Source organism: Aythya marila, assembly GCF_965140915.1.
Source record: "Aythya marila genome assembly, chromosome: 32".
Taxonomy (NCBI): Eukaryota; Metazoa; Chordata; class Aves; order Anseriformes; family Anatidae; genus Aythya; species Aythya marila.
The window spans coordinates 1,424,899-1,447,279 of NC_139073.1; the positions used below are offsets into that span (position 1 = coordinate 1,424,899).

Here is a 22,381-nt window from a genome sequence, read left to right on the forward strand (position 1 = left end):
GGTCCCAAAACCCTCGAGTTTCTCCCCAAAATGTTACCCCCCCCCCCCCCAAGGAACCACACGGGGGGGGGGGGGCAGCGCCTTTATTGGGGAGGTTGCGGGGGGGGGGGAGGGACACATTTTGGGGGGGGTCCCAGGCTCAGGGGGCTCCTGGGGGGGCCCCAACTGGAGGCAGCTTCGGATCGGTCCTGAGCTGCGGGGGGGGGACACCAGTGTGCTCCCAGTGCCCCCCAGTATCCTCCCAGTGCCCCCCCAGTGCCCCCATTTACTGGTTGTGCCCCCCCCCAATCTCTTCCCAGTACTCCCAGTACACCGTGCCCCCCCCCAATGTTTCCAGTGCCCGGTATTGCCAGTCAACCCCCCCCAGTGCTCCCAGTGCCCCCAGTATTACCAGTTACCCCCCCAGCTCCTTCCCAGTGCTCCCAGTTCCCTCCCAGTGCCCCCCCCAGTATCCCCAGTACCAGTTACCCCCCCAGCGTGCCCCCCCGGCTCTCCCACTTCCCTCCCAGCCCCCCCCCCCATCCTTCCCAGTGCTCCCAGTCCCCCCAGTACCTGCCCCCCCCCACGCTGGGGGGCCGTGCTGGAACCGGGGGGGGCCGGGGGGGGCGGCGGGCAGCTGAGGGCAGAAATGGGGGGGGGGCAGATTGGGGAGGGAGGATTTTTTTTTTGGGGGGGGGGTCGGATTTGGGGGGGGGGCCTCACCTGTGCGGCCGTGGACGAGCCAGAGCCCCCCCGCCAGCGCCGCCCCCACCACGAAGGCACCGAAGGAGACGGCGGCCACGGCCCCGGGGGGCACGGGGGGGGCTGGGGGGGGCAGCGTTAATGGGGGGGAACTGAGAACCCCCCCCCCCAAAAAAAAAACCTTCCCCCCCCCATAAAAAAACCAGCACTCACCCGCGGGGGGGGGCCTGGGCTGAGCCGCAGGGGGGGGCTGGGGGCGGCGCAGGAGGGGGGGGGGCGGGAACGGCCCCGGGGGGGCACCTGGGGGGGGAAGGGGGTTAGTGGGGGGGGGCGGGGGGGGGGATCCCGGGAGGGGGTTATTGGGGAGGGGTCCATTCGGGGGGGGCATCTTCAGGGGGGGGTTACTGGGGGGGGGTCCTGTTATGGGGGGGGTCCCATTGGGGGGGGTCCCATTGGGGGGGGTCACTGGGGGAGGTTATTGTGAGGGGGTCCCGGGGGGTCCCGTTGTTGGGGGGGGTTTTGGGGGGGGTCCCATTGTGGGAGGGGTTCCTGGGGGGGGTCCCAACTGGGGGGGGTCACTGGGGGGTCACTGGGGGGGGTCGCACCGGGGGGGGCGGTGCCGGCGGCTCCGAGCGTCACCACGATCGGGCGGCTCACGGTGCGCAGCGCGCGCGAGGGGGCGGGGCCGGAGCGGGGCCGGGGGGCGGGGCCTGACCCCGAGGCTCCGCCCCCTCGGCGGGGACACGGCTCCGCGCGGCACTGCCGGGACACGGCGGGGGGCGGGGGGCTGCCGGCACCGCCCCCCCGCACCGGGACCCCCCCCCCCCCGGTCCCATTTAAATCCCATCCCACTGCCGCTGCCCCCCCCCAGTCCCGGTAGCCCCCCGTGCCCCTCTGCCCCCCCCCGGTCCCGGTGCTCCCCTCCGTGCCCCTCTGCCCACCCCCATGCCCCTCTGCCCCCCCCCATTCCCGGTGCCCCCCCGGTCCCACTAACACCCCCCCAGTCCATTTAAATCCCATCCCAACTCCCAATGCCCCCCCGTGCCCCTTTGCCCCCCCCCGCATTCCCGGTGCCCCCCCCAGTCCCCTGTGCCCCCCCCATTCCCTGTGCCCCCCCCCATTCCCTTGTGCCCCCCCCATTCCCTGTGCCCCCCCCCCATTCCCTTGTGCCCCCCCCATTCCCGGTGCCCCTCCCCATTCCCTCTGCCCCCCCCCCGTGCCCCTCTGCCCCCCCCATTCCCGGTGCCCCCCCCATTCCCGGTGCCCCCCCCCAATTCCCGGTGCCCCCCCCATTCCCGTTCCCCCCCCCCTTACCGCGGGCAGCCCGGTCCCGGCGGCTCCGGCGGCCCCGGTGCGGCAGAGGCGGAGGCGGCAGTGGAGGAACTGCAGGGGCTCGGCGAAGCGGGGGGGGAGGCGGAACGAGAGCAGCAGCCGCCGCCGGGACCCCCCCCCAACCGGGCCCCCCCGGCCGCCCCCCCGCAGCCCCCCCGCAGCACCACGAGCGGCCGAGGGGCGGCCCCGGGACCCCCCCGGGGGCTGAGCGCGGAGACACCGAACAGCGGCGGAGCGAGAAGCCGAGGCCGGGGGGGGCGCGGGACAGGGAGATCTGGGGGGGGGCACGGGGGGGTCAATGGGGGGGGCGTCAATGGGGGGGGGGTGTTATCGGGGGGGGTCACTGGAGGGTGGGTCACTGGGGGGGGTTACCGGGGGGGGTCAATGGGGGGACGTCAATGGGGGGGGGTCAATGGGGGGGGGGTGTTATTGGGGGGGGTCAATGGGGGGGGGGGCACTGGGGGGGGGTTACCGGGGAGGGGTCTTTGGGGGGGGGCACTGGGGGGGCACTTGGGGGGGGGGGATCACTTGGGGGGGGGATCGGGGGGAGGGGTCAGAACCCAGGGGCACGCCCCCCCCCCGCCCCTCTCCGGCCCCCCCCCACCTGCACGAAGACGCGCGCTCCCGCGGGCACCGCGCGCGGCCCCGGGGCGGGCGGGAACTCGGGGGAGGCCGAAACGTCCAGGCGGAGCCGGGGGGGGCAGCGGGGCTGGGCCCCCAGTGCCACCAGTTACTGCCCAGTGCCCCCCCAGTGCGACCAGTTCCCCCTCAGTGTCCCCCCCAGTGCCCCCAGTGCCCTCCCAGTGCCCCCCAGTTCCTCCCAGTTACCACCATGTCCCCCCCGGTGCCTCCCAGTTACCCCCCAGTGCCCCCCAGTGCTCCCAGTTCCGCCTCAGTGCCCCCCCCCAGTGCTCCCAGTTACCACCCAGTGCACCCCAGTGCCCCCAGTTCCCCACCAGTGCCCCCTAGTGCTCCCAGTTCCACCTCAGTGCCCCCCCAGTGCTCCCAGTTACCACCCAGTGCACCCCAGTGCCCCAGTTCCCCACCAGTGCCCCCCAGTGCTCCCAGTTCCCCCCCATTTCTCCCCCCAGTGCCTCCCAATTACCCCCCAGTGCCCCCCCACTCACCCCCGCTCTCTCCCCATTGCAGCGCAGCCTCGGGGGGCTCGGGGCCCCCCCCGGATCCTCGGCGCCTCCCCAGGGCCAGCCCGGGGGGGGTCCTGCGGGAGGTGACACCTGAGGGGGGTCCCCTCCGTGTCCCCCCCCCCCGGCCACAAACCCCCCCGGTCCCCTCCCTGCCCCCCCCCCATTGGCCCCCTCCCCACCTGCGGGCCCCCCCCCGGGGAGCAGCAGCAGCAGCAGCAGCAGCGGGGGGGTCCGGAGCGGCGCCATGGGGGGGTGACAGGGACAAAAGGGGACACCAGGGCTGTCCCCAAGGGTGTCCCCCCCCCGCGTGGGTGGCCCCAAGGCCGCCATCTCCCCGGTGACACCAAGGCCGGGGACGTCACCGCGGGGGCGGGTGGCACCAGTGCCCCCCCCCCGTGTCCCCAAGGTCCCCCCCATGTCCCCAAGGCCCCCTCATCTCCAAGTGCCCCATCACGATGACACCCACGGGTCCCCACTGTCCCCAAATCCTAATGCCCCCCCCATGCCCCCAGTGCCCCCAGTGCCCCCCCTGAGTGTCCCCCATGTCCCAGCGCCTGTGGCTGGTGCCCCCAGTGTCCCCCTCATGTCCCACCAGCTCCTGTCCCTCTTACCCCAACGTCCCCCATGTCCCTAATGCCCCCCAGTGTCCCCAGTGTCTCGTCCCCCCCCAGTGCCCCCCCCACTGGGTGCAGTCCCCTGGGATTCCCCGGCGCCCCCCTGCACTTCCCCTCATGTCCACACGAGGGCGCCACCGAGTGGAGCACCGCGTCCGGAGACGGCGCGCCTCCCGGCTCGTGGCTTTTGGCGGGAGCTGTGCACGGGCAGCCTCAGCGGCGCCTCTGCGCACGCGCGGAGCCGGGCGCTGCACTTCCGGCTTCCGGCCGGCAGGTGGCAGCAGCGCCACAGGGCCCGCAGTGCCCCCCCCCATAACGGCCACTTTCCCAATTATTCACTTTTTTTTTTTTCCATATTTTTATTATTTCTGCCATGAAAAGTACAAAGAGTCCAATATGGGGGAACGGGGCAGGCCAGGGAGGGGGGGGGGGGCTTGCTCAGGGAGGGGCCTTTCCCCCAACCCGCGTGTTTTCTCCTCATTTTGTGCCCCCCCCCCCCCCCAAAACGCAATAAATATCGTAATAACATTAATATTAACGCAATAAATATCCTAATAACACAAACGCAGCCCCCAGCCCCGCGCAGAGCCCCCCCGGGGGGGCTGCAGGTCTTATTGCTACTGAGGTGGGGGGGCCCTCGGCCCCCTGCCCCCCCCCCCCCTTCCCTGCCCCACCCTTGGGGTGTGTGGGGGGTCACCGGGCTCGACCCCACAGCGATTTTTTGGGGGGGGACACGGGTAAAACATCCTGGGACGGGCGGGGGGCAAAAAGCAACAGGGAGCTGCGGAGGGGCGCGACGCAACGCAAAGGGGAGCGGGGGGGGACATGGGGGGGGGGGGCGCAGAACGGGAAATAAATAGGAACAGAATAGGAACGGAAAGCAGCAAAAAGCGAAAAGGGTCCCGACGGAGGAGGGGAAATAACTGAGAGCGCAACGGCAGAAATTAAGGGTAACCGTAATGAGAACGACAATAATAATAGCGGGGGGGGCCGGGGGGGGTCGGTTCTGCCCCGGTCATCGCCCAGGACGCCAGAACCAGCCGGGCAAAAGCCCCAGGGATCCGGGGAGGGCGAGCAACAAAATCCCTGTGCATGGAGAGGGGTTTTTTGGGGGGGGGAAAAGGGAAATTCCCAGCCCCCCCCCCCGCCTCCTGGGGGTGCAGGGGCTCAGGGGCAGCGGGGCCCATGCAAGGCCCCGTGAGGGCCAGACCCCCCCACACCCCGACAGAGGGATGGATCTGGGGGAAGGTTGGGGATTTTTTTGTTTTGTTTTGTTTTGTTTTGTTTTGTTTGTTTTTCTTTTTTTTTTTTTTAGTCTTTTTTTTTTTTTTTCTTCTCTTACAAAAATAGATGGTTTTGTGTCTGTCACACCGGGGACGGCCCCGGTCGCTGCCCCAGCCTCTTCTCGACCTTTAACCGCTCCCGTCACTGCAGCGATTCGTTAATATTTGTTCTTTCGCCTTATCAATAAAAAACGAGGCCCCTCCCCGCTCCCCCCCCCAATCAAAAAAGGGACAAAAAAGGGCTCTGAAGAGACGAGAGCGCAGACACCACCTCCCCCCCCGACCTAAGCGGGAGGGGGGCAATCTGGGGCACCCCCCCCCGCTTCGCACCCGTTTGGAGACGGGAGGAGCCGAATTGGGGGGGGGTTGCCCCATTTGGGGGGGTTCGCCCCCGGCCCCCCCCCCCCACCCCGGAGTCGATGGACGGAGCCGGGACTCGAACCCGAGGCCCCCGACGCCGCTCGGTCCTGGGGGCGTGGCCTCCAGGCCTGGGGGGTGTGGCCTCCAGATATGGGGGCGTGGCCTCCAGCCCTTGGGGGCGAAGGCAAACCCAGGCGGAGTTGAGGTGTGGGGGCGTGGCTTAGGGGCGCGGGGCGTGGCTTAAGAGAGGGGGCGTGGCCTCGTGCGCCAAGGGGAGACGCCCCCAACACGTGCAGCCCCCGGGAGTGCCAAAAGGGGGGGGGAGTCGGGGGGGGGGGTGGCTCTTCTTTGGTCCTGGGGGGGGGGTCTCTGGGTGTCGAGGGGGTGGGGGATGCCGCCCCCCCCCCCAGTGTCCCTGCACTGGCACCCAGGGGTGCTGCCCTCGAGGGGGGGGCTCCTCCAGCTTCTGGGGGGGGGTCGGGGGCTCCTCCAGCTGGGGGGGGGCTCATGAGGGGGGGCTCCAGTCTTTAGGGTGCCCCCAACGTCCCCACACCCTCCAGGGCCACCCATGGGTGCTGCCCTCGGGGACAGGGTGCACTCCTCCAGCTGGGGTGGGAGTCCCAGTGGATCGGGTGGGCTCGGGGGGGGCTCGGGGGGTCCCCTCAGGCCTTGTGCTGTTTGCTGGTCTTGAAGGAGACCTGCAGCACGCGCTCGCCCAGCCGGTAGCCGTTGAGGCTGGCGATGGCCACGGCGGCCTCCTGGTAGGCCGGCATGGTGACGAAGCCGAAGCCGCGGCCCTTGGCGGTGGCCGGGTCCCGCACCACGCGCACGGCCGTGACGGCGCCGAAGGGCCCGAAGAGCTGCCACAGGACGCTCTCGTCCGCCTCGGGGGCCAGGTTGTAGACGAAGATGCACCACCCGCCCCCCCCACAGCTGGGGGGGGGGGGCACGGGGGGGGACAGGCCGCCCACCCCCCCCGAAAAGCCCGGCACCGCCTCGATGGCCAGCGGGGAGAACCTGGGGGGGGGGTGGTGATGGGGTGGGGGGGGGATAAAAGGGGGGGGTGGTATGGGGTGTGGACACCCCCCCCCAACACACACACGGAGCCAGGGCCCCCCCCCCCCAGTAGCAGGGAACCCCCCCAGTATCAGGGACCCCCAGTACGAGGCTCCTCTCCCACGGGGGTCCCGAGCCCTTGGGGGTGCAGAGCTGAATATGGGGGTGGGGGGGGCAGGAGGGTTTTTTGGGGGTAGGGGGGCAGAGGGGGGGCAGGGAGGGGGGGGTGTTACCTCTTCACGCTGTAGGCGACGTTCAGCAAGTTGTCAAGCCTGCAAGAGGTGAAATTGTTGAGGGGGGGGCCCGGGGATGCCCCCACATCCCAGGGGTGCCCCCCCACGTCCCAAGGATGCCCCCCCACGTCCCAGCGGCACCCCCCAAATCCCGGGGATGCCCCCAAACCCCAGGGTTGCCCCCCCCCCATGCCACCCGCTCCCCAACCTTCCCCCACCCCATGCCCCATGCCGCCCCCCACAAGCCCCAAGGGGTGCCCCCCCCCATATCCCGTAGGTGCCCCCCCCCACCCCATTGCCCCCCCCGGGGCTCACCGGAAGCGCTGGGGGGGGTGGTGCAGGACGCTGTAGCGGCGGGCGCCGGGGCAGAGGCCAAGCAGGGCCCCCCCCGCCCCCCCCAGCTTGTGGCCGGGGCTGGTGGCGAACTTGACCGTCAGGGGCTCGGAGCCCCCCAGGGGCTTCTGCCCGTGCAGCCCCCGCACGGCCTCCTCCGCCTCCGCCCGCTTGTCGAAGCGGATGAAGCCCACCCCCCGCGAGACGCCTGTGGGGGGGGGCAGGAGCCCTGAGACCCCCCCGTCCAAAAGGAGAGACACCCCCCACCCAGAGACACCCCCCTCCGACAGCAGGGACCACCTCCCTCCCAGCAGCAGTGACCCCCCCCAACATCAGGGACCCCCCCCAACACCTGGGACCCCCCCCCCAACAGCAGGGACCCCCCCGCAACATCAGGGACCACCCCCCCGACAGCAGGGACCCCCCCCCCAAGACCCAGCCATGGGACCCCAGCCGCCCCCCCCCATGGACCCTGCTGACACCCCCCCCGGGGGCTCAGGCACACAAGGAGGGTGACCCCCCCTCCCCCCCCCAATGCTACCCCATGGGGACCCAGGCATTTGGGCACCCAGGTTTTTAGGGACCCCACCCCATTGGGACCCAGGTTTTCGGGGCCCCAGGTGCCTGCCCCCCTCACCCCACGGGAACCCAGGCATTTGTCCCATGTCCCCCCCTCGACAATGCCCCCCCCCCGTCCCCATCCCCCCCCGTCCCCGTCCCCGTGCGCACCGGTGCCCTGGTCCACGAGGATTCGGGAGGTGATGATGCGGCCGAAGCGCCCGAAGAGCTGCTCCAGCTCCCTCTGCCCCACGGCGCGGGGCAGCCCGCTCACGTACAGGTTGGCGTCGCGGATCGAGGCCGAGCTGGGCCGCGCGTAGGACACCTAGGGCGGGCGTCAGCCCCCAGGGACCTGGGGACCCCCCCCCAAAAAAAAAAATCACGTCCCTACCCCCACCTCCCCCCCCCATGGCACCTTGATGGTCTTGGTCTGCAGCTTGAGGCCGTTGAGGGTGCTGATGGCCTTGTCGGCGTCGCCGGCCTCCACGTAGTTGACAAAACCGTACCCCAGGCTCTGCCCTTTGGGTTTTGGGGGGATCAGGGACCGGGGGGGGCACCCCCAGCACTGGGGACGGCCCCGTCCCTGTCCCCCAGCCCCTGTGTTCCCCGCAGAGTGCGCCCAACGAACGGGGTCCTGTCCCCGCGACCCCATCCACGTTCCCATCCTCGTCAAGGTCCCCGGGGACGTCCACCCCGTCCCACATCCCATCACCCCAACCCAGAGGGTCCCAGTGCCGCCCCCATGACCCCATCCACGCACCCTGAGACCCCCAGGGGACGTCCGCCCCGTCCCCCGTCCCCCCGGTGTCCCACCCCCGTCCCCGTCCCCCGGTGTCCCGTACCGGTGACCTTGTCGCGGACGAGCTTGCAGGACTCGATGTCCCCGAGGCTGCCGAAGAGGCTGCGCAGCTCGTCCTGGCTCATGCTCTGGGGCAGGTAGTTGACGATCAGGTTGGTTTTGCTGTCGTCGGCTGCGGGGGGGCCCCCGGGGACCCCCCCGTTGGGCAGCGCCACCGCCGCCGCCGGCAAGGCCACGGGAACGGGGCTGCAGCCCGACGGCCCCGCCGCGCCCGGAGCCTGCGCCTCCACCGTGCTCAGGATCTGAGCGGGACGGGGACGGGTGTCACCGGGGTGCCACCACCGCCACCAGCGGTGTCACCAGGACACCACCACCACCGGGACGCCACTGGTGTCACCGGGATGCCACCACCACCACCAGTGTCACCAGGACGTCACCGACACCACCACCGGTGTCACCAGTATCACCAGGATGCCACCACCATCACACCACCAGGACGCCACCGGTGGCACTGGGATGCAGAGACGGGCGTCACCGGGATGCCACCGACAGCACCGGTGTCACCGTGATGCCACCACCGCCACCACCGGGACGCGGGAACAGGGACATGGGGGGGTGACACGGAGCACAGGGGGGCATGGGGATGCCGGGGGCTGCCCCCCCCCCGGGATAAAACCCCTTTGTGCACAGCTCCCCCCCCGCCCGCCCCCGGCAGGGGACAATGGCGCTTTGTGGCCGGGGACGGGGCACCCGGGGCTGCCAGACACCGGCTGGGGGGGGCACGGGGGGGGGCAGGGGATGAAAGGGGGGGAGGGAGAAAATCGGGAGCAGAAAAGGCAAAAAGGAGGAAAGGAGCTCAAAAAAAAAACGGGGTTTGCACGGCCGGGGGGAGGGGGGGGCAGCAACGTGTGTCCCCCCCCCCAGGAACAGGCCCCACGCGGCCCCCCCCCCCCCCCACGCGTGTGCAAACCGCAGCGGCTCCACGTGTCCCCCCCCGAACCCCCCCGTATGTGTCACACGCGTGCCCCCCCCACAGCCCCCCCCCATGCGTGTCGCCTCCGGGGGGGGGGGGTGAGGAGGGGGCGTGGGGGGGGCACGGGGTGGGGTCCAGGGACCGGGATGGGGGGGGCTGGGGATGCTGGGGGACGGGGGGGTGAAGGATGATGGCGGGGGGGTCCCGGCCGTGCCCACCCTCGCCCCCCCCCCCATTTTCCTACCGTCACCATTGTCGCGGGGCTCCGGGGGGCTCCGGGCGGGGGCGGGGCCGGACCCCCCCGCGCTGCCCGGCGAGGGGGGGGGAGATGTAAGGGGGGAGGGGGGGGTACCGGGGGGGTCACGGGCGGGGGGGCTCGGGGCGCGGCGGCTTCGGAGCGGCCCCGGCGTTCTTAAAACGTCCTTGGGCGGCCGCGGGGCGGGGCGGGGGGGGCGGGGCCCCCCCGGGGCCCCCCCAAAACGAAGGCGGCGGTGGGCGCGGCCCCGACCCCCCCCCGGTGATGGTTCGGGCCGCGCCTCCCCCCCCCTCCAATAAATGGTTCAGCCCCGACCCCCCCCACACGTGTGCCCCCCCCCATGAGCCCCCCCCACCCCATCGGACCCCCCCCATCAGCTCCCTCCCCCCCAGCCCCTCCCAGCCCCCCCCCCACGAAGCCCATTGGCCGCCGAGGGGGGAGGGGCCCCCCCTTCCCCCCCATTCCCCCCCCCCCAGCCGGGGGCTCCCCAAGGAGCCGGGGGGGGGGGCCGGGGGGGGGCGGAGCCGCCGCCTTCAGCACCGGGGACAGCGCCAGCACCGGGACAGGGCCATGGAAAGGGGGGGGGGGGGGGGGAACAACGCTGCCGCCCCCCCGCCTCAAAACGCCCCCCCCCTCATCTAACAACCCCCCCCCAGGCAGAACAACCCCCCCCCCTCTGCTTTCATCACCCCCCCTAAAAGAAATCAAGGGCACGAGGAGCTAATTAAAAGTGATCGCTTTAATTGAACGGGGTGGGGTTTTTTTTGGGGGGGGGGCCAGGCACAACCTCCCGCCCCCCCCCCATTTACCCCACGGGGGTGGGGGACACAGAAACATTGGGGAAATAAATAAAGAGAACGTGGGGGGGGTAAGGGGGGGGGGGGGGCACCAAGCCAGTGCTTGGAGCTGTGCGGGGGGCGGGGTGAGCCCCCCCCGTGTATTTTTTTTTTGAGGGGGGGCCCCCTGCATATTTTTGGGGGGGGGAGCACAGGGTGCGCATGCCCCCCCCTCCCCAGTGGGGAGGAAAAATCCCCCCTCCGCTGTTGTTTTGTACAAAAACGGGGTTTTGTACTCGAGGGAGCTGAGGCCGGGCTGGGGGGTGAGGGGGGGCCTCTTGGGGTGCCCCCCCCCGCCTTGTGGCCCCCCCCCCAAAAAAAAAACTACGTCCCCCGGGGCTCGGGGCAGCTCTTGAGCGCGTGGCGCCGCATGTGCCAGGTGAGGGAGGCGCGCTGGCGGCAGCGGTACCCGCACACCTCGCACCTGAGAGCGAGGGGGGGGCGTCAGGGGGGGGCTGCGGGCCCCCCCCCATTAAAAAAAAAGCCCCCAAGCCCCCCCCCCAACACGTTACTCACTGCAGGGGGGTCTCCCCCGTGTGCGTCCGCCGGTGCACCTCCAGGTGGTTCTTGCGCTTGAAGGCCTTGCCGCAGCTCTCGCAGGTGAAATCCCGCACGCCTGGTTTTATTTTTGGGGGGGGGGGGGAAGGAATTTAGGGTCCCCTCGGTGTCGTGGGGGGGCCGGGGGGGCCGGGGGGCGGCTCACCGTTGTGGCTGAGCATGTGGCGGCGCAGGCGGGCGGCCAGCTGGAAGCGCTTCCCGCAGCCGGGCTGGGGGCACTGCTGCGCGCGGCCCCGGCGGTGAGCCAGCCGGACGTGGTTCTGGGGGGGCAAAATAACGAGGGGGGGGCACGGAGAATAAAAACGGGGGGGCTACGGGGTGCGGGGGGGTACCTGGAAGCTGCTGAGGGCGACGTAGACCTGCCCGCAGCCCGCGTAGGGGCAGGGGATGGGGTCCGGGAGCCCCTCGGGGTCCGGGGCGCGGCCGCGCCGGCTTCGTCGCCGCCTGGGGGGGGGCACGGAGATGCTGGGGGGGGGGGGGGAATCGGGGGGAGCACGCAAAGACACGGCGGTCCTGCAAAGGATCTGAGCCCCCCACCCCCACCCCATGGCCATGGGGAACAGAAATCGCCCCCCAAAAAACTCAAAAGCTCCCCAAGAAGCTCCCAAAACCCCGAAAATAAACAAAAGCCCCCAAGAAAAAACAAGAAAAGCCCCAAAAACTCAAGAAATACCCCCAAACCCCAAGGAAAGACAACAAAGCCAAGAAGACCCAAACCCCAAGAAACTCCCCAACCACCCAAACCCCAGAAAACCCCCCAAAAACCCCCAAAACCGCCCCAAACCGCCCCCCCCCCACCTCTCGGGCTCCCTTGGGATCTCGTAGATGATGGCCGAGATGTCACCGCCCTCGGGGTCCTCCGCTGGGGGGGGGCTGGGGGGCTGCCGGGGGGGAGCCGAAGGGGGCCGCGGGGGGGGCTCGGCTGCTGCAGGGGGGGGGGACGCATCCTCCTGCTTCACCCCCCCCGCCTCGTCCTCCTCTGCGGCGCCACAAAGAGGGGGTGAGGGGGGGACACGGGGTGCCCCTCCCCCCAAAATATCACCCTAAAGCTTCGCCCCGTACCTGTTTTAGTGAGGGGAGGTCCTGGGGGGGGCGCGGGGAAGGGCCCCCCCCCCTCCAGCAGGGCGCAGGGCAGCTCCTGGCCCCCCCCCACGCCCAGCTGCAGCCCCTCCAGCGCCTCGTAGCCGGGGCCGGCCAGGATGAGGAGGGGGGGGGCTTGGAGCAGGGGGGGTGCCTGGAGCAAAGGGGGGGCCTGGAGGAGGGGGGGGGCTTGGAGCAGCGCAGGGGCCCCCCCCTGAAGCAGGGCGGGCGCCCCCCCCTCAGCCAGAGACCCCCGGCCCCCCCCCAGGCGCAGGGGGAGGGGCAGGGGGACGCAGACCACCGCCTCCACCGCTGCCCCCTGCCCCTCCGCAGCCCCCCCGGGGGGGCCAGGGCCTGCGGGGGGGGCCACGACCGCCGTGCCCCCCCCCCGTGCTGATGGGGCCCCCCTCGGGGGTGCCTCCGAGCCCGAGCTGCAGCCCCTGGAGGGGGGGGGGGAGGAGGAGGAGGACGAGGAGGAAGAGCTGCCGGGAGCTGCTGGGGGGGGGAGAAAAAAGGTGAGAGGGGGGGCAGAGGGGTGCACTGAGTGCCCCCCCACCAAAACTGACCCCCCAACCTCCCCCCCAAATAATGGCATGCCTGAATCCCCCCCCAAAAAAAAAACAACATAAATGGGCATCCCACTGCTGCCCCCCCCCAGCCCCCCCCAGCACCCCCAGCCCCAAATCCCTGCCCCACCATCTCCCCCTGCTGACCCCATTCCCTCCCCCCAGCCCCCCAAACACCCCCGATCCCCCCCCACACCCACCCCCGCCGTCGCTGTCTGCCTCGGAGGCGTCGTCGTCGGAGGGCCGGGGGGGGGGCAGGGGGCAGTGCAGGTCCTGGAAGTAGCGGTGGCCGCGCTCGCACTGCCACACGGCCGTGGTGGACAGCCCCACCGCCGGCTCCAGCTCCGCCAGGCGCGGCTCGTAGGGGCAGCGCTGCCGGTGGTCCTCGTACCAGATCACCGCGTGCCGCAGGCAGTTCACGTTGCGCCGCCGCCCTGGGGAGGGCCACAGGCACCGGGGGGGGGTTAGGAAGCTGCCTGACCCCCCCCCGGGTGGATAGCCCCCCCCCCTCTGTACTCACTTTTCTTGCGTTTGGGTTTTTTCGGGATCTGCTCCCACGGCTTGCTGGGGAGAAGGGAAAAAAATGGATTGGGGGGGGGGGGAAGTATAGGGAGCAGCCCCCCCCCCCCCCAGCTGGACACCCCCTCGATCCAGCCGGGGAAGTGATGGGGGCCAATCCCTCCGCCCCCCCCTCCAACTGGGAAGGAGACAGGTGCCCCCCCCAAGCTCCTCGGTGGCCCCCGGTGCCCCCCCCCAGCCCCCTCCCCGGCCCCCAGCGCTCACCCCCTCCTCCCGGCCCCCTCCAACCCCTCGCCCCAGCCCCCCGCCGCCCCCCGGTGCCCCCCCCAAGTCCCCGGAGCCCCCCCTGCACCCCCCCGCTCACCCCCTCCTGCCGTTGCGCTGCCCCCTCTCCAGCCCCAGCAGGTAGGCCGCCAGCTTGGCGTCGCTCCAGCCGCTGCGGCGCCGGAGGTCGACCCAGGGCCCGTGCGCCTCGCCCAGGTACACGCGCCGCACGTCGTACTTCTTGCGGGACTCCAGGCGGCGCCGGGCCCGGTCCGACTCCGTGAGCCGCGGCCGGCCCCGAGCCTTCCGCCCCCCCCCCGCCGCCACCGCCGGGGCCCGCCCGGGGCCGCCCGGTTCCGCTCCCGGCTCCGGTTCCAGCTCCGCTTCCGGTCCCAGCTCCGGTTCCGGCTCCGGTTCCGGTTCCGCTCCCGGCTCCGGTTCCGGGCCCGGTTCCGGGCCCCGCTCGGCCGCGCTCATGCCGGGCCCGACGCCGCCGCCCCGAGCAGCGGCGCGTGCTGATGACGCCATCAGGCGCGCGCCGCTTCCGCCCGCAGTGCCCACACCTCCCCGCCGCCTGGCTTCGCGGCGCTCTAGCGCGCACGCGCGGCGCAGGATGCCCATACACACACCTGGACTGACTTCCCTGCCCTGTAGCGCGCATGCGCGGCCTCGCTTCCGCCCGGCTTTGCTTGGCCGCCGTCAGAGCGGGCACTGCGCATGCGGGAGGCGCTGCCAGTACCTCGGGCTTCTCTCCGTGCCCCTATCCGACCGCCCCCGGCCCCGGGACCCACGCCAAAATCAGACAGCCCCCCCCAAAAAAACAGGGACCCCCCCCAAAAGAGCCCACACCCAAACCAGCGACCCCCCCCCCCAAAATAATCAGGCACCTCTCAGTCCACACCGCCTCCGTTTATTAACCGGGGGCTGCAGGAAGGGGGTGCCCCCCCCAGAACCCCCCCCCGGCCCCCTCAGCCCTCGCCCCGCAGCGCCTGGGGGGCTTCCAGCTCGGGGGGGTCGAGCTGGGGGGGCTGGGGCTCGGCCAGGCGGGGGGCGGGGGGGGTCTGGAGGCTGGGGGGGGGCGGCGGCGGTGCCCCCCCCCAGGCGGAACAGCACCGGGGTGCGCCCCAGGACCGGGTTCGTCTCCTGCAGCCCCGCCAGCCACTTGGCCAGGGTGCGCTGGTCGCCAGCTCCCGCCATGCAGAGGGCGAAGACGGGGCCTTCTTCCACTGCAGGGGGGCGAAACGGGTCGGGGGGGGCTTTTTTTTTATGGGGGGGGTAGAGGTGTGGTGTGCCCCCCCCCGGCAGCTCACCTTCGTCCACGTCGAAGTTGTCGTCGTCCCAGGGGCCGCGCTCCAGGTCCAGGTCGAGGTAGAGGGGGTAATAGAGGCTGCGTTCGGGGTCCGGGGGGGGGTCCTGTGGGGTGGGGGGGGACATGGGGGCAGCGAGCGACACGGGGGGGGGCACCGAGTCCTAATTGGGGCCATGGGGAAGGGCCCAGCCCCATCCCTGCCCACCCAGGGGCTGCGCTGGGGGTCTGGGGAGGGGGTACTCAAAAGGCTCAGACGTATGGGGGGGGATTAAACCTATGGGGGGGGGCTCAGCTACTGGGGGGGAGGTCAGAGAAAAGAGCAGGGGGCTCACCCGCAGGTGGGGGGGCAGGGGGTCTCCCCGCAGCACGTAGTACTCCAGGCGGGTGCTGCGCAGCCACAGGGGGAAGGGGCCCTCCACGAACACCGGGCGCTCGGGGCCGTGCCGGGCCAGCAGCTCGCGCTGCTCCTCGCTCTGACTGCCTGGGAGGGCACGGGGGGGGGTTAGAGAGGTTGTGACCCCCCCCCGGCTTAATTAGCCCCCCTCGTGTCTTAATTCTCATCCTCTGCCCCGTGCTCACCGATGATGTAGGGCTGCTGCGAGCCCTCGTCCGCGCCACTGGCTGGGTAGGGGGGCTGCAGGGGCAAAATTGGGGTCAGCGCGGGGGGTGGCACCAAAACACAAATTGGGGGGACCACGGTGCCACTTGTGCCCCCCCCGTGTGCCCTGGGGGCAAATGGTGACCCCTGAAGGGGGGGGGGTCATGGTGCCCCCCCCACCTGGTAGACGGTGAGCCGGGCGTCGGGGTCGTTGGCGATGCGGCGCAGCCCCAGACGGGCAGCAGCGAGGCCGGGGGGGGGCAGGCGGGGGGGCAGCGGGTGGGGGTCGGCGTGGCGCAGCCGGGGCAGCCAGTACAGCATCCGCTGGCACTTCCGCACCGGCCGGCTGCGGGGGCCGAAAATCCCCAGCAGCAGAAAGCGCGTCTCCGCGTCCGGCATCACGCCTGCAACAAGGTTTGGGGGAAAATCAGGAGATCTGGGGGAGAAACGATGAGGTTTGGGGGGAAACAATGACATTTTGGGGAAAACGATGAGGTTTTGTGCAAAATTATGAGGTTTTGGGGGAAAACAATGCCATTTTGGGTTACTCGATGCCCCCCCCAGCCGTACCGTATCGCTCCATCTGCTCCAGCACCTGCAGGCCGCACTCCTGCTGCCGGGGGAAGGGGTGCAGCATGCGCTGGAGCCCCCCCCGCGGGATCCATGGCCCGCGGGGCAGGAGGCGCAGCAGGCGGTGGTAGGGCTCCCGCTGCCCCGCCGCCCCCAGCGCCGCCATCGCCGCCAGCGCCGCCCCCACCAGCTCCAGCTGCCCCCGCCGCCCCCCCGGGGCCCGTTCCAGGGCGGCCAGGGCAGCATCGAAGGCGGCGGGGCCCCCCCTGGGGGGTGGGGGGGTGTCCTCGTGGTGGTCGTGGTGGTGGTCGTGGTGGTCTTCATCACGGGGGGGGTGTGGGATGGGGGTTGGGGGGGGGTTGGGGCGGTGGGAGAGGGGGCGGAGGGGCTGGGGGGGGTAGGGGGGTGGGGGGAGATGGGGGGGCAAGGGGAAGGGGGGATGGGACAGGGTGGGGGGAGACAGGGAAAGGGGGGGGGACACAGAGAGAGTTAATGGGGGCGGGGGGAGCTCAGCCCCTCCCCCCCCCATCCCCACGCCCCCCCCCAACCCCTCCAGGGTCGTGCCCCCCCCTTGTGCCCCCCCGACCCCGTGTCCCCCCCGTGTCCCCTCCCCCAATGCCCCCCCCGGGCCCCTCCCCCTCCGTGTCCCTCCCTGGTGCCCCCCCCGTGACCCCATGACCCTCCCGTGACCCCACCGTAACCCCCCCGTGTCCCCGTGACCTTCCGTGACCCCCCTGGTGGCTCCCCAGTGACCTCCCCGTGACCCCCCTCGTGACCCCGTGCCCCCCCCGTGCCCCCTGCGTGCCCCGCCCCCCACCTGGAGGCCGCCCCCCCAGATCCGGGCCAGGCCCCGCGCCCCGCTCATTCTCATGGCGCCCGCCCCGGGCCCGGCACCGGGAACCGCTTCCGGGGCAGGGGGCGGGGCCAGGCGCGGCCAATCCCGCCGCGGGGCGGGGCCAGGCGCGGCCAATCGGCGGGGAGGGGCGGGGCCAGCCTTGGGGAATCCGGGGGGCGGGGCCAGCCGCGGGGCGATCCGGGGGGGCGTGGCCTAGAGCAGCCAGTCCCCGCGCGGGGCTCCGGAGGATTCCCCCGTGACGTCACAGCGCGCGCCCCGGCGGGGATGGTAGGGGCCGGGGAGCCGCAGTGACGTCACGGCCGCGGGCCCGCCGCGTGACGTCAGGGCCCGAGGCTGGCGGTGACGTCACGAGGGGGAGCAGGGTGACGTCAGAGCGGCGGCCGCTGCTATAAATGGAAGCGGCGGCTCCGGGAGCGGGGGGGGCACGGACCGGGCTTCCCCCCCGGCCCCCAACCCCCGGGATCCCCCCACGGCCGCCCCTCCCCCACCCATGGGACCCCCCCCCCTCCCCACCGGGACCCCCCCGGGGGGGCGGGGGGGGGATGGGACGGGGAGGGGGGTCCCGGGGGGGTCCCGGGGGGGGGAGGGGGCGCATTCCCCGCCCGTGACGAGGCGCCCGCCCCGCCCCCACCCGCGGAGTCCGATCCGGTGACGGCACCGGGGGGGGTGGGGGGGACACCGGGATGGGGGGGGCAGGGATGGACACGGGGATGGGGGGGAATGGACGTGGGGGGGAACAGAGATGGATGGACAGACGGACGGACAGAGGAACTGACACAGGGACAGCGAGGGATGGACGGACGGACAGACGGACGGACAGATGGAGGGACAGAGGGATGGATGGACAGGGGGAGGGATACAGGGACAGACAGACAGACGGACAGAGAGGGCCTAGGCGGATGGACAGACGGACAGGGGGACGGACAGACGGACGGACAGAGGGATGGATGGACAGAGGGACGGACGGGACAAGGGGAGGGACGGACAGACAGGACAGGAGACGGGGATGGATGGACGGACAGAGACGGACGGACAGAGGGACGGACGGACAGAGGGACGGACAGACATGGACAGGGCAGGGGGAGGGATGGACGGACAGACAGGACAGGGGGATGGACAGAGGGACAGACAGACGGACAGGACGGGGGGAGGACGGACGGATGGACGGGGGGCCAGGGCGATGCCCGGGGGGGCGGGCACGGACAGACGGACGGACGGACGGACAGACGGGGGTAGGTGGGGGGTGGGAGGGGGCGTGGGGGGGGAGACCCGGACCCCCCCCCCCGGGATCCCCCCGCTAAATGTGGAAAAAATGACGCCATCGCCCCCCCCCCCGCGGTGACGTCAGCGCGGCGGGAGGCGCCCATTGGCTGGCCCGGCCCCGCGCCGGGGGGGGCCCCGCGCCCGCCACCGACTTTTAAAAGTGGCGGCGGCGGCGCCGGGACCGGGACCGGGACCGGGACCGGGGCGAACCGAGCCGAGCCGAGCCGAGCCGAGCGGGGCCGAACCGGGCCGAACCGAGCCGGGGCCGAACCGGAGCCGAACCGGAGCGAACCGGGCCAAAGCGGAGCCGATCCGAATCGAAGCGAGCCCAACCGGGACCCAAGCAGACCCGAAGCGAGCCGAACCGGGCCAAACCGGGACAGCCCAGAGCGAAACCGGGACCGAACCGGGCTTAAACCGGACCGAATCGGGGCTGAACCGGGCTTAAACCGGGCTAAACCGGCACCGAACCGGGCTTAAACCGGGCCGAACCGGGACAGAACCGGGCTTAAACCGGGCCGAACCGGGCAAACCGAGGCGATGTCCAACGCCAACTTCAACCGCGGGCCGGCCTACGGGCTGTCGGCCGAGGTCAAGAACAAGGTGGGCGGAACCGAACCGGGCCCAACCGGGCCCAACCGGGCCGGGGGGGGACTGGGGGGGCCCCGGGGGGGGCGGGGAACCGGGATTCCCGGGGCTGCTCCGGGGCTGGCGCTGTCCCTGGTGCTGCCGGGGCCGCGGGTGGGGACACGGGGCTGGGGGGGGGACTCGAGTGACGCCCCCCGTGACCCCCGGCCCGACCCCAGTGACGCCCCCCCGACCCCAAATAACCCCCCCCGTGTCCCCCCGACCCCAATCAGGTCCCCGACCCCAAATAACGCCCCCCGTGCCCCCTCCGACCCCAATAACGCCCCACCCCACCCCAATGATGCTCCCTGTGCCCCCCCCCGAGCCCAATAACGCCCCCCCCGACCCCAACGACTCCCCCCCGTGCCCCCTCCCCCCAGCCGTGCCTCAGTTTCCCCACGGGCAATGGGGGGGAGGGGGAAGGGGGGGGGGTCCGCGCCGTTTCCCTCCCCCGCCGCTTCCGCGGGGGGGGGTCGGGAAGGGTTAAGCGGCGGGGGGGGGGGGGCTGGGTGGCCCGGGGGGGGCGGTGGGCCCCCCCCCGGCCCCGCCGCGAGCCCTTATAAGGCGTCGGAGCGCGGCGGCGGCCCCGGGGCTATATATGGGCAAGGGCTCGGAGGGCCGGGGGGGGGCGGCAGCACCGGGCCCGTCGCCGGGCCCCCCCCCTCGGTGCGCCCTCCCCCCCCGTGGGGCACCCGGAGGGATCCAACCCGCCCCCCCCCCCCCCCCAGGAGGGGGCTGGGCACAGCCTCTGACTGCACCCCCCCCATCCCGGGGGTGTCCCCCACGTCCCTTCTCCCCCCCCCAAGTGATGTCCCTGAGCCCCGTGCCCCCCCCCCGACTCCACTGACACTCCCCATGCCCCCCCGACCCCAGTGACGCCCCCCGTGCCCCCCCCGAAATAATGCCCCATATCCCCCGAAATAACGCCCCCCACTGATGTCCCCCAGACCCCAATGACGCCCCCTGTGTACCTCTGACCCCAATGACGCCCTCCCCAATGACACCCCCCGACCCCACTGATGCCCCCTGTGCCCCCCCCGACCCTACTGACGCCCCCCTGACCCCAATAACGCCCCCCATGCCTCCCGCTGACGTCCCCCCGACTCCAATAACGCCCCCCATGCCTCCCACAGATGCCTTTTGACGACCCCCCCGACCCTGCTGACGCCCCCCAATGACGCCACCCCCCCAAATAATGCCCCCTGTGCTTCCCCCGACCCTACTGATGCTCCCCCCGACCCCAATAACGCCCCCCATGCCTCCATCTGATGCCCGCTGACGCCCCCCCTGACCCCTCCCGACCCCGCTGACATCCCCCGTGCCCCCTCCCCTAAATAATCCCCCCCCCTTGCCCCCCCCAGCTGGCACAGAAGTACGACCCGCAGCGGGAACGCGAGCTGCGCGCCTGGATTGAGGGGGCCACCGGGCGCCGCATCGGGGACAACTTCATGGACGGCCTCAAGGACGGCGTCATCCTCTGCGAGTACGACCCCCCCCCCCCCCAATAAAAACACCCCCCGACCCTATCTGAGGGGTCACGGCCCCCCCCGTGACCCCCCCATGGTGACCCCGTCCCAGGCTCATCAACAAGCTGCAGCCCGGCTCGGTGCAGAAGGTGAACGACCCCGTGCAGAACTGGCATAAGGTGAGGGGGGGGTAAAAAAAGCCCTGGGGGGGAGCATAAAAACCCAGGGGGGGGTCCTAAAAAGCCCGGGGTCGGTGTCTGCGGCAGCTGGAGAACATCGGGAACTTCCTGCGGGCCATCACGCGCTACGGGGTGAAGCCCCACGACATCTTCGAGGCCAACGACCTGTTCGAGAACACCAACCACACGCAGGTGCAGTCCACCCTCATCGCCCTCGCCAGCCAGGTACCGGGGGGGGACACGGGGGGGGTGGGAAAAGGCTTTGGGGGGGTCCTGAGGGGGTCCTGAGGGGGGTCTGGGGGTCCCCAGGGGGACCTGTCCTCACCAGTGGGGGATAAGGAGGGAAAAAAGAGGGAAGGGGGTGGCTGGGGGGGGCATGTATATGCCTTGCCAGCCAGGTAATGGGGGGGACGACACCGGGGGGGGGGGGGTGGAAAGGGCTTTGGGGGGGTCCTGAGGGGGATTTGGGGGAGGTCTGGGGGTCCCCAGGGGGGTTGGTGTCCCCAAAATCCCTACAAGACGCTGCGGGGAGTGCCCCGTCCCCACCGGTGGGGGTTAAGGGGGGGGGAAAGAGGGAAATGAGGGGTTCGGGGGGGGGCTGAGGAAAATGGGGGGGCCGCTGGGGGGTCGCGCTGATGTGCCGGGGTTCCGCAGGCCAAGACGAAGGGGAACAACGTGGGGGGGCTGGGGGTGAAGTACGCCGAGAAGCAGCAGCGGCGCTTCCACCCCGAGAAGCTGCGCGAGGGCAGGAACATCATCGGCCTCCAGGTGACGGGGAGGGGGGGGAAAGGACAGTTTTTTGGGGTGGGGGGGCACGCGAAGAGCCCCCCCGAGTGACATATGAATGTGTCCCCCCCCCCCAGATGGGCACCAACAAGTTCGCCAGCCAGCAGGGCATGACGGCTTACGGCACGCGGCGGCACCTCTACGACCCCAAACTGGGCACGGACCAGCCCCTGGACCAGGCCACCATCAGCCTGCAGATGGGCACCAACAAGGGCGCCAGCCAGGTACCTGGAGCTCCGGGGGGGCAATTAACCCGGGGGGGGGCCGGAATTAATCCTGGGGGGGGGCCCTATGGGTGCTGTGCCCCCCCCAGGCAGGGATGATGATGCTGGGGGTGAAAGGTGGATCTTGGAGTGGGTTTTGGGCAGGGAGTGCTGTGAGGGGGCTGGAAATGGGTCCAGGTGGGGGTCCCGGGGGTGGAAACCGGGTCCGGGGGGGGTCCTTAGGGGTGTTGCGCCCCCTCCAGGCAGGGATGACGGCGCTGGGGGTGAAAGGCAAATCCTTCAGTGGGTTTTGGGCACAGAGTGCTGCGAGGGGGGTAGATCATTGCCCCGCAGGGGGGAAACGGGTCCAGGTGGGGGTCCCGGGGGTGGAACCCGGGTCCGGGGGGGGGTCCCTACGGGTGCTGTGCCCCCCCCCTTCAGGCGGGGATGACGGCGCCGGGCACCAAGCGTCAGATCTTCGAGCCGGCGCTGGGCATGGAGCGGTGCGACACGCACACCATCGGGCTGCAGATGGGCAGCAACAAGGGCGCCTCGCAGCAGGGCATGACGGTGTACGGGCTGCCGCGCCAGGTCTACGACCCCAAGTACTGCGACGCCGGCCTGCTGGGCCTCGACGGCCTCGACCACAGCTTCTACAACTCCCAATAGCCCCCCCCGGACCGTGACCCCCCCCCCCGGGACCCCCCCATACCCAGAGACCCCCCCCCCCCATACCCAGGGACCCCCCCTCCATCCCCTGTTTTTTTTTCCCCTCGCCGCCACCGCACGTCCCCGCGGGGGGGACGCCGCACGCACCGGCCTCACCGCGCCGCTGGGGGGGGGGATTTCGGAGCAGGGGACCCCCCCCCCGCCCACCCCGCCCCGCTCTGGGGAGGGGGAGCCCCTTGTTCGGGGTGGGGGGGGGCGTTAGGAGTGGCTCCCCCCCCGCGCTGTTGCCCCACACCTGTGAAGCCACGGAGGCAGCAATAAACGGCACACGCAACGCAGGCGGCTCCGCTGGGGGGGGCGCGGGGGGGTTGTTTTTCTTTGGGGGGGGTTGGGGGATGGGGGGAGCCAC

The 22,381-nt window shown here is 71.6% G+C and overlaps 5 protein-coding genes across 7 annotated transcripts; 1 reads left to right on the forward strand and 4 right to left on the reverse strand.

Annotated features, from left to right (window-relative positions):
- Positions 1-139: 139 nt before the first annotated feature.
- Positions 140-3,458, reverse strand: LOC309889051 (uncharacterized protein; the record flags this gene model as incomplete). Its single annotated transcript, XM_082781727.1, has 8 exons — positions 3,338-3,458; positions 3,141-3,232; positions 2,618-2,722; positions 1,996-2,287; positions 1,287-1,440; positions 895-981; positions 703-804; positions 140-150 (listed from the first exon to the last, which is right to left on the reverse strand). Exons 2-8 carry the CDS (start codon positions 3,155-3,157, stop codon positions 140-142), a joined length of 768 nt encoding a protein of 255 aa, XP_082637853.1. The 5' UTR covers positions 3,158-3,232; positions 3,338-3,458.
- Positions 3,459-6,077: 2,619 nt separating this feature from the next.
- Positions 6,078-9,665, reverse strand: ELAVL3 (ELAV like RNA binding protein 3; the record flags this gene model as incomplete). Its single annotated transcript, XM_082781815.1, has 7 exons — positions 9,612-9,665; positions 8,438-8,696; positions 8,011-8,114; positions 7,767-7,920; positions 7,020-7,245; positions 6,705-6,743; positions 6,078-6,432 (listed from the first exon to the last, which is right to left on the reverse strand). The coding sequence occupies exons 1-7, from the start codon at positions 9,618-9,620 to the stop codon at positions 6,078-6,080; spliced, it is 1,146 nt and encodes a 381-aa protein (XP_082637941.1). The 5' UTR covers positions 9,621-9,665.
- A 773-nt stretch (positions 9,666-10,438) lies between these two features.
- ZNF653 (zinc finger protein 653) lies at positions 10,439-13,992 on the reverse strand. Its single transcript, XM_082781728.1, has 9 exons — positions 13,547-13,992; positions 13,184-13,227; positions 12,864-13,097; positions 12,080-12,592; positions 11,816-11,996; positions 11,350-11,461; positions 11,163-11,277; positions 10,976-11,075; positions 10,439-10,883 (listed from the first exon to the last, which is right to left on the reverse strand). The coding sequence occupies exons 1-9, from the start codon at positions 13,972-13,974 to the stop codon at positions 10,784-10,786; spliced, it is 1,827 nt and encodes a 608-aa protein (XP_082637854.1). The 5' UTR covers positions 13,975-13,992; the 3' UTR covers positions 10,439-10,783.
- A 333-nt stretch (positions 13,993-14,325) lies between these two features.
- Positions 14,326-16,969, reverse strand: ECSIT (ECSIT signaling integrator; the record flags this gene model as incomplete). The annotated part of the gene is made up of 7 exons (XM_082781729.1): positions 16,741-16,969; positions 15,924-16,311; positions 15,534-15,757; positions 15,335-15,389; positions 15,088-15,236; positions 14,757-14,859; positions 14,326-14,672 (listed from the first exon to the last, which is right to left on the reverse strand). Exons 1-7 carry the CDS (start codon positions 16,792-16,794, stop codon positions 14,326-14,328), a joined length of 1,320 nt encoding a protein of 439 aa, XP_082637855.1. The 5' UTR covers positions 16,795-16,969.
- Positions 16,970-17,516: 547 nt separating this feature from the next.
- On the forward strand, positions 17,517-22,302 carry CNN1 (calponin 1). 3 transcript variants are annotated; one of them, XM_082781763.1, is made up of 7 exons: positions 17,517-18,645; positions 20,031-20,152; positions 20,248-20,314; positions 20,402-20,539; positions 20,969-21,082; positions 21,178-21,324; positions 21,862-22,302. In XM_082781763.1, the coding sequence occupies exons 1-7, from the start codon at positions 18,583-18,585 to the stop codon at positions 21,970-21,972; spliced, it is 762 nt and encodes a 253-aa protein (XP_082637889.1). In that variant the 5' UTR covers positions 17,517-18,582; the 3' UTR covers positions 21,973-22,302. The 3 variants fall into 3 exon arrangements, with proteins under 3 accessions (XP_082637889.1, XP_082637890.1, XP_082637888.1); XM_082781764.1 differs by having other exon boundaries at positions 21,865-22,302; XM_082781762.1 differs by having other exon boundaries at positions 17,518-18,645; positions 21,745-22,302.
- The last annotated feature ends 79 nt before the right edge of the window (positions 22,303-22,381 follow it).

Excerpts from the sequence above, each read along its gene's own strand:
- CNN1 (XM_082781762.1), top strand. The coding sequence starts at position 18,583 with ATGTCCAACGCCAACTTCAACCGCGGGCCGGCCTACGGGCTGTCGGCC. Across the intron at positions 20,315-20,401 it reads CCGTGCAGAACTGGCATAAG|CTGGAGAACATCGGGAACTT; the intron begins GTGAGGGGGGGG and ends TGTCTGCGGCAG. Across the intron at positions 20,540-20,968 it reads TCATCGCCCTCGCCAGCCAG|GCCAAGACGAAGGGGAACAA; the intron begins GTACCGGGGGGG and ends GGGGTTCCGCAG.
- ZNF653 (XM_082781728.1), bottom strand. The coding sequence starts at position 13,974 with ATGGCGTCATCAGCACGCGCCGCTGCTCGGGGCGGCGGCGTCGGGCCC. Across the intron at positions 12,593-12,863 it reads GGCAGACAGCGACGGCGGGG|CAGCTCCCGGCAGCTCTTCC; the intron begins GTGGGTGTGGGG and ends TCCCCCCCCCAG. Across the intron at positions 11,997-12,079 it reads ACCTCCCCTCACTAAAACAG|AGGAGGACGAGGCGGGGGGG; the intron begins GTACGGGGCGAA and ends GTGGCGCCGCAG.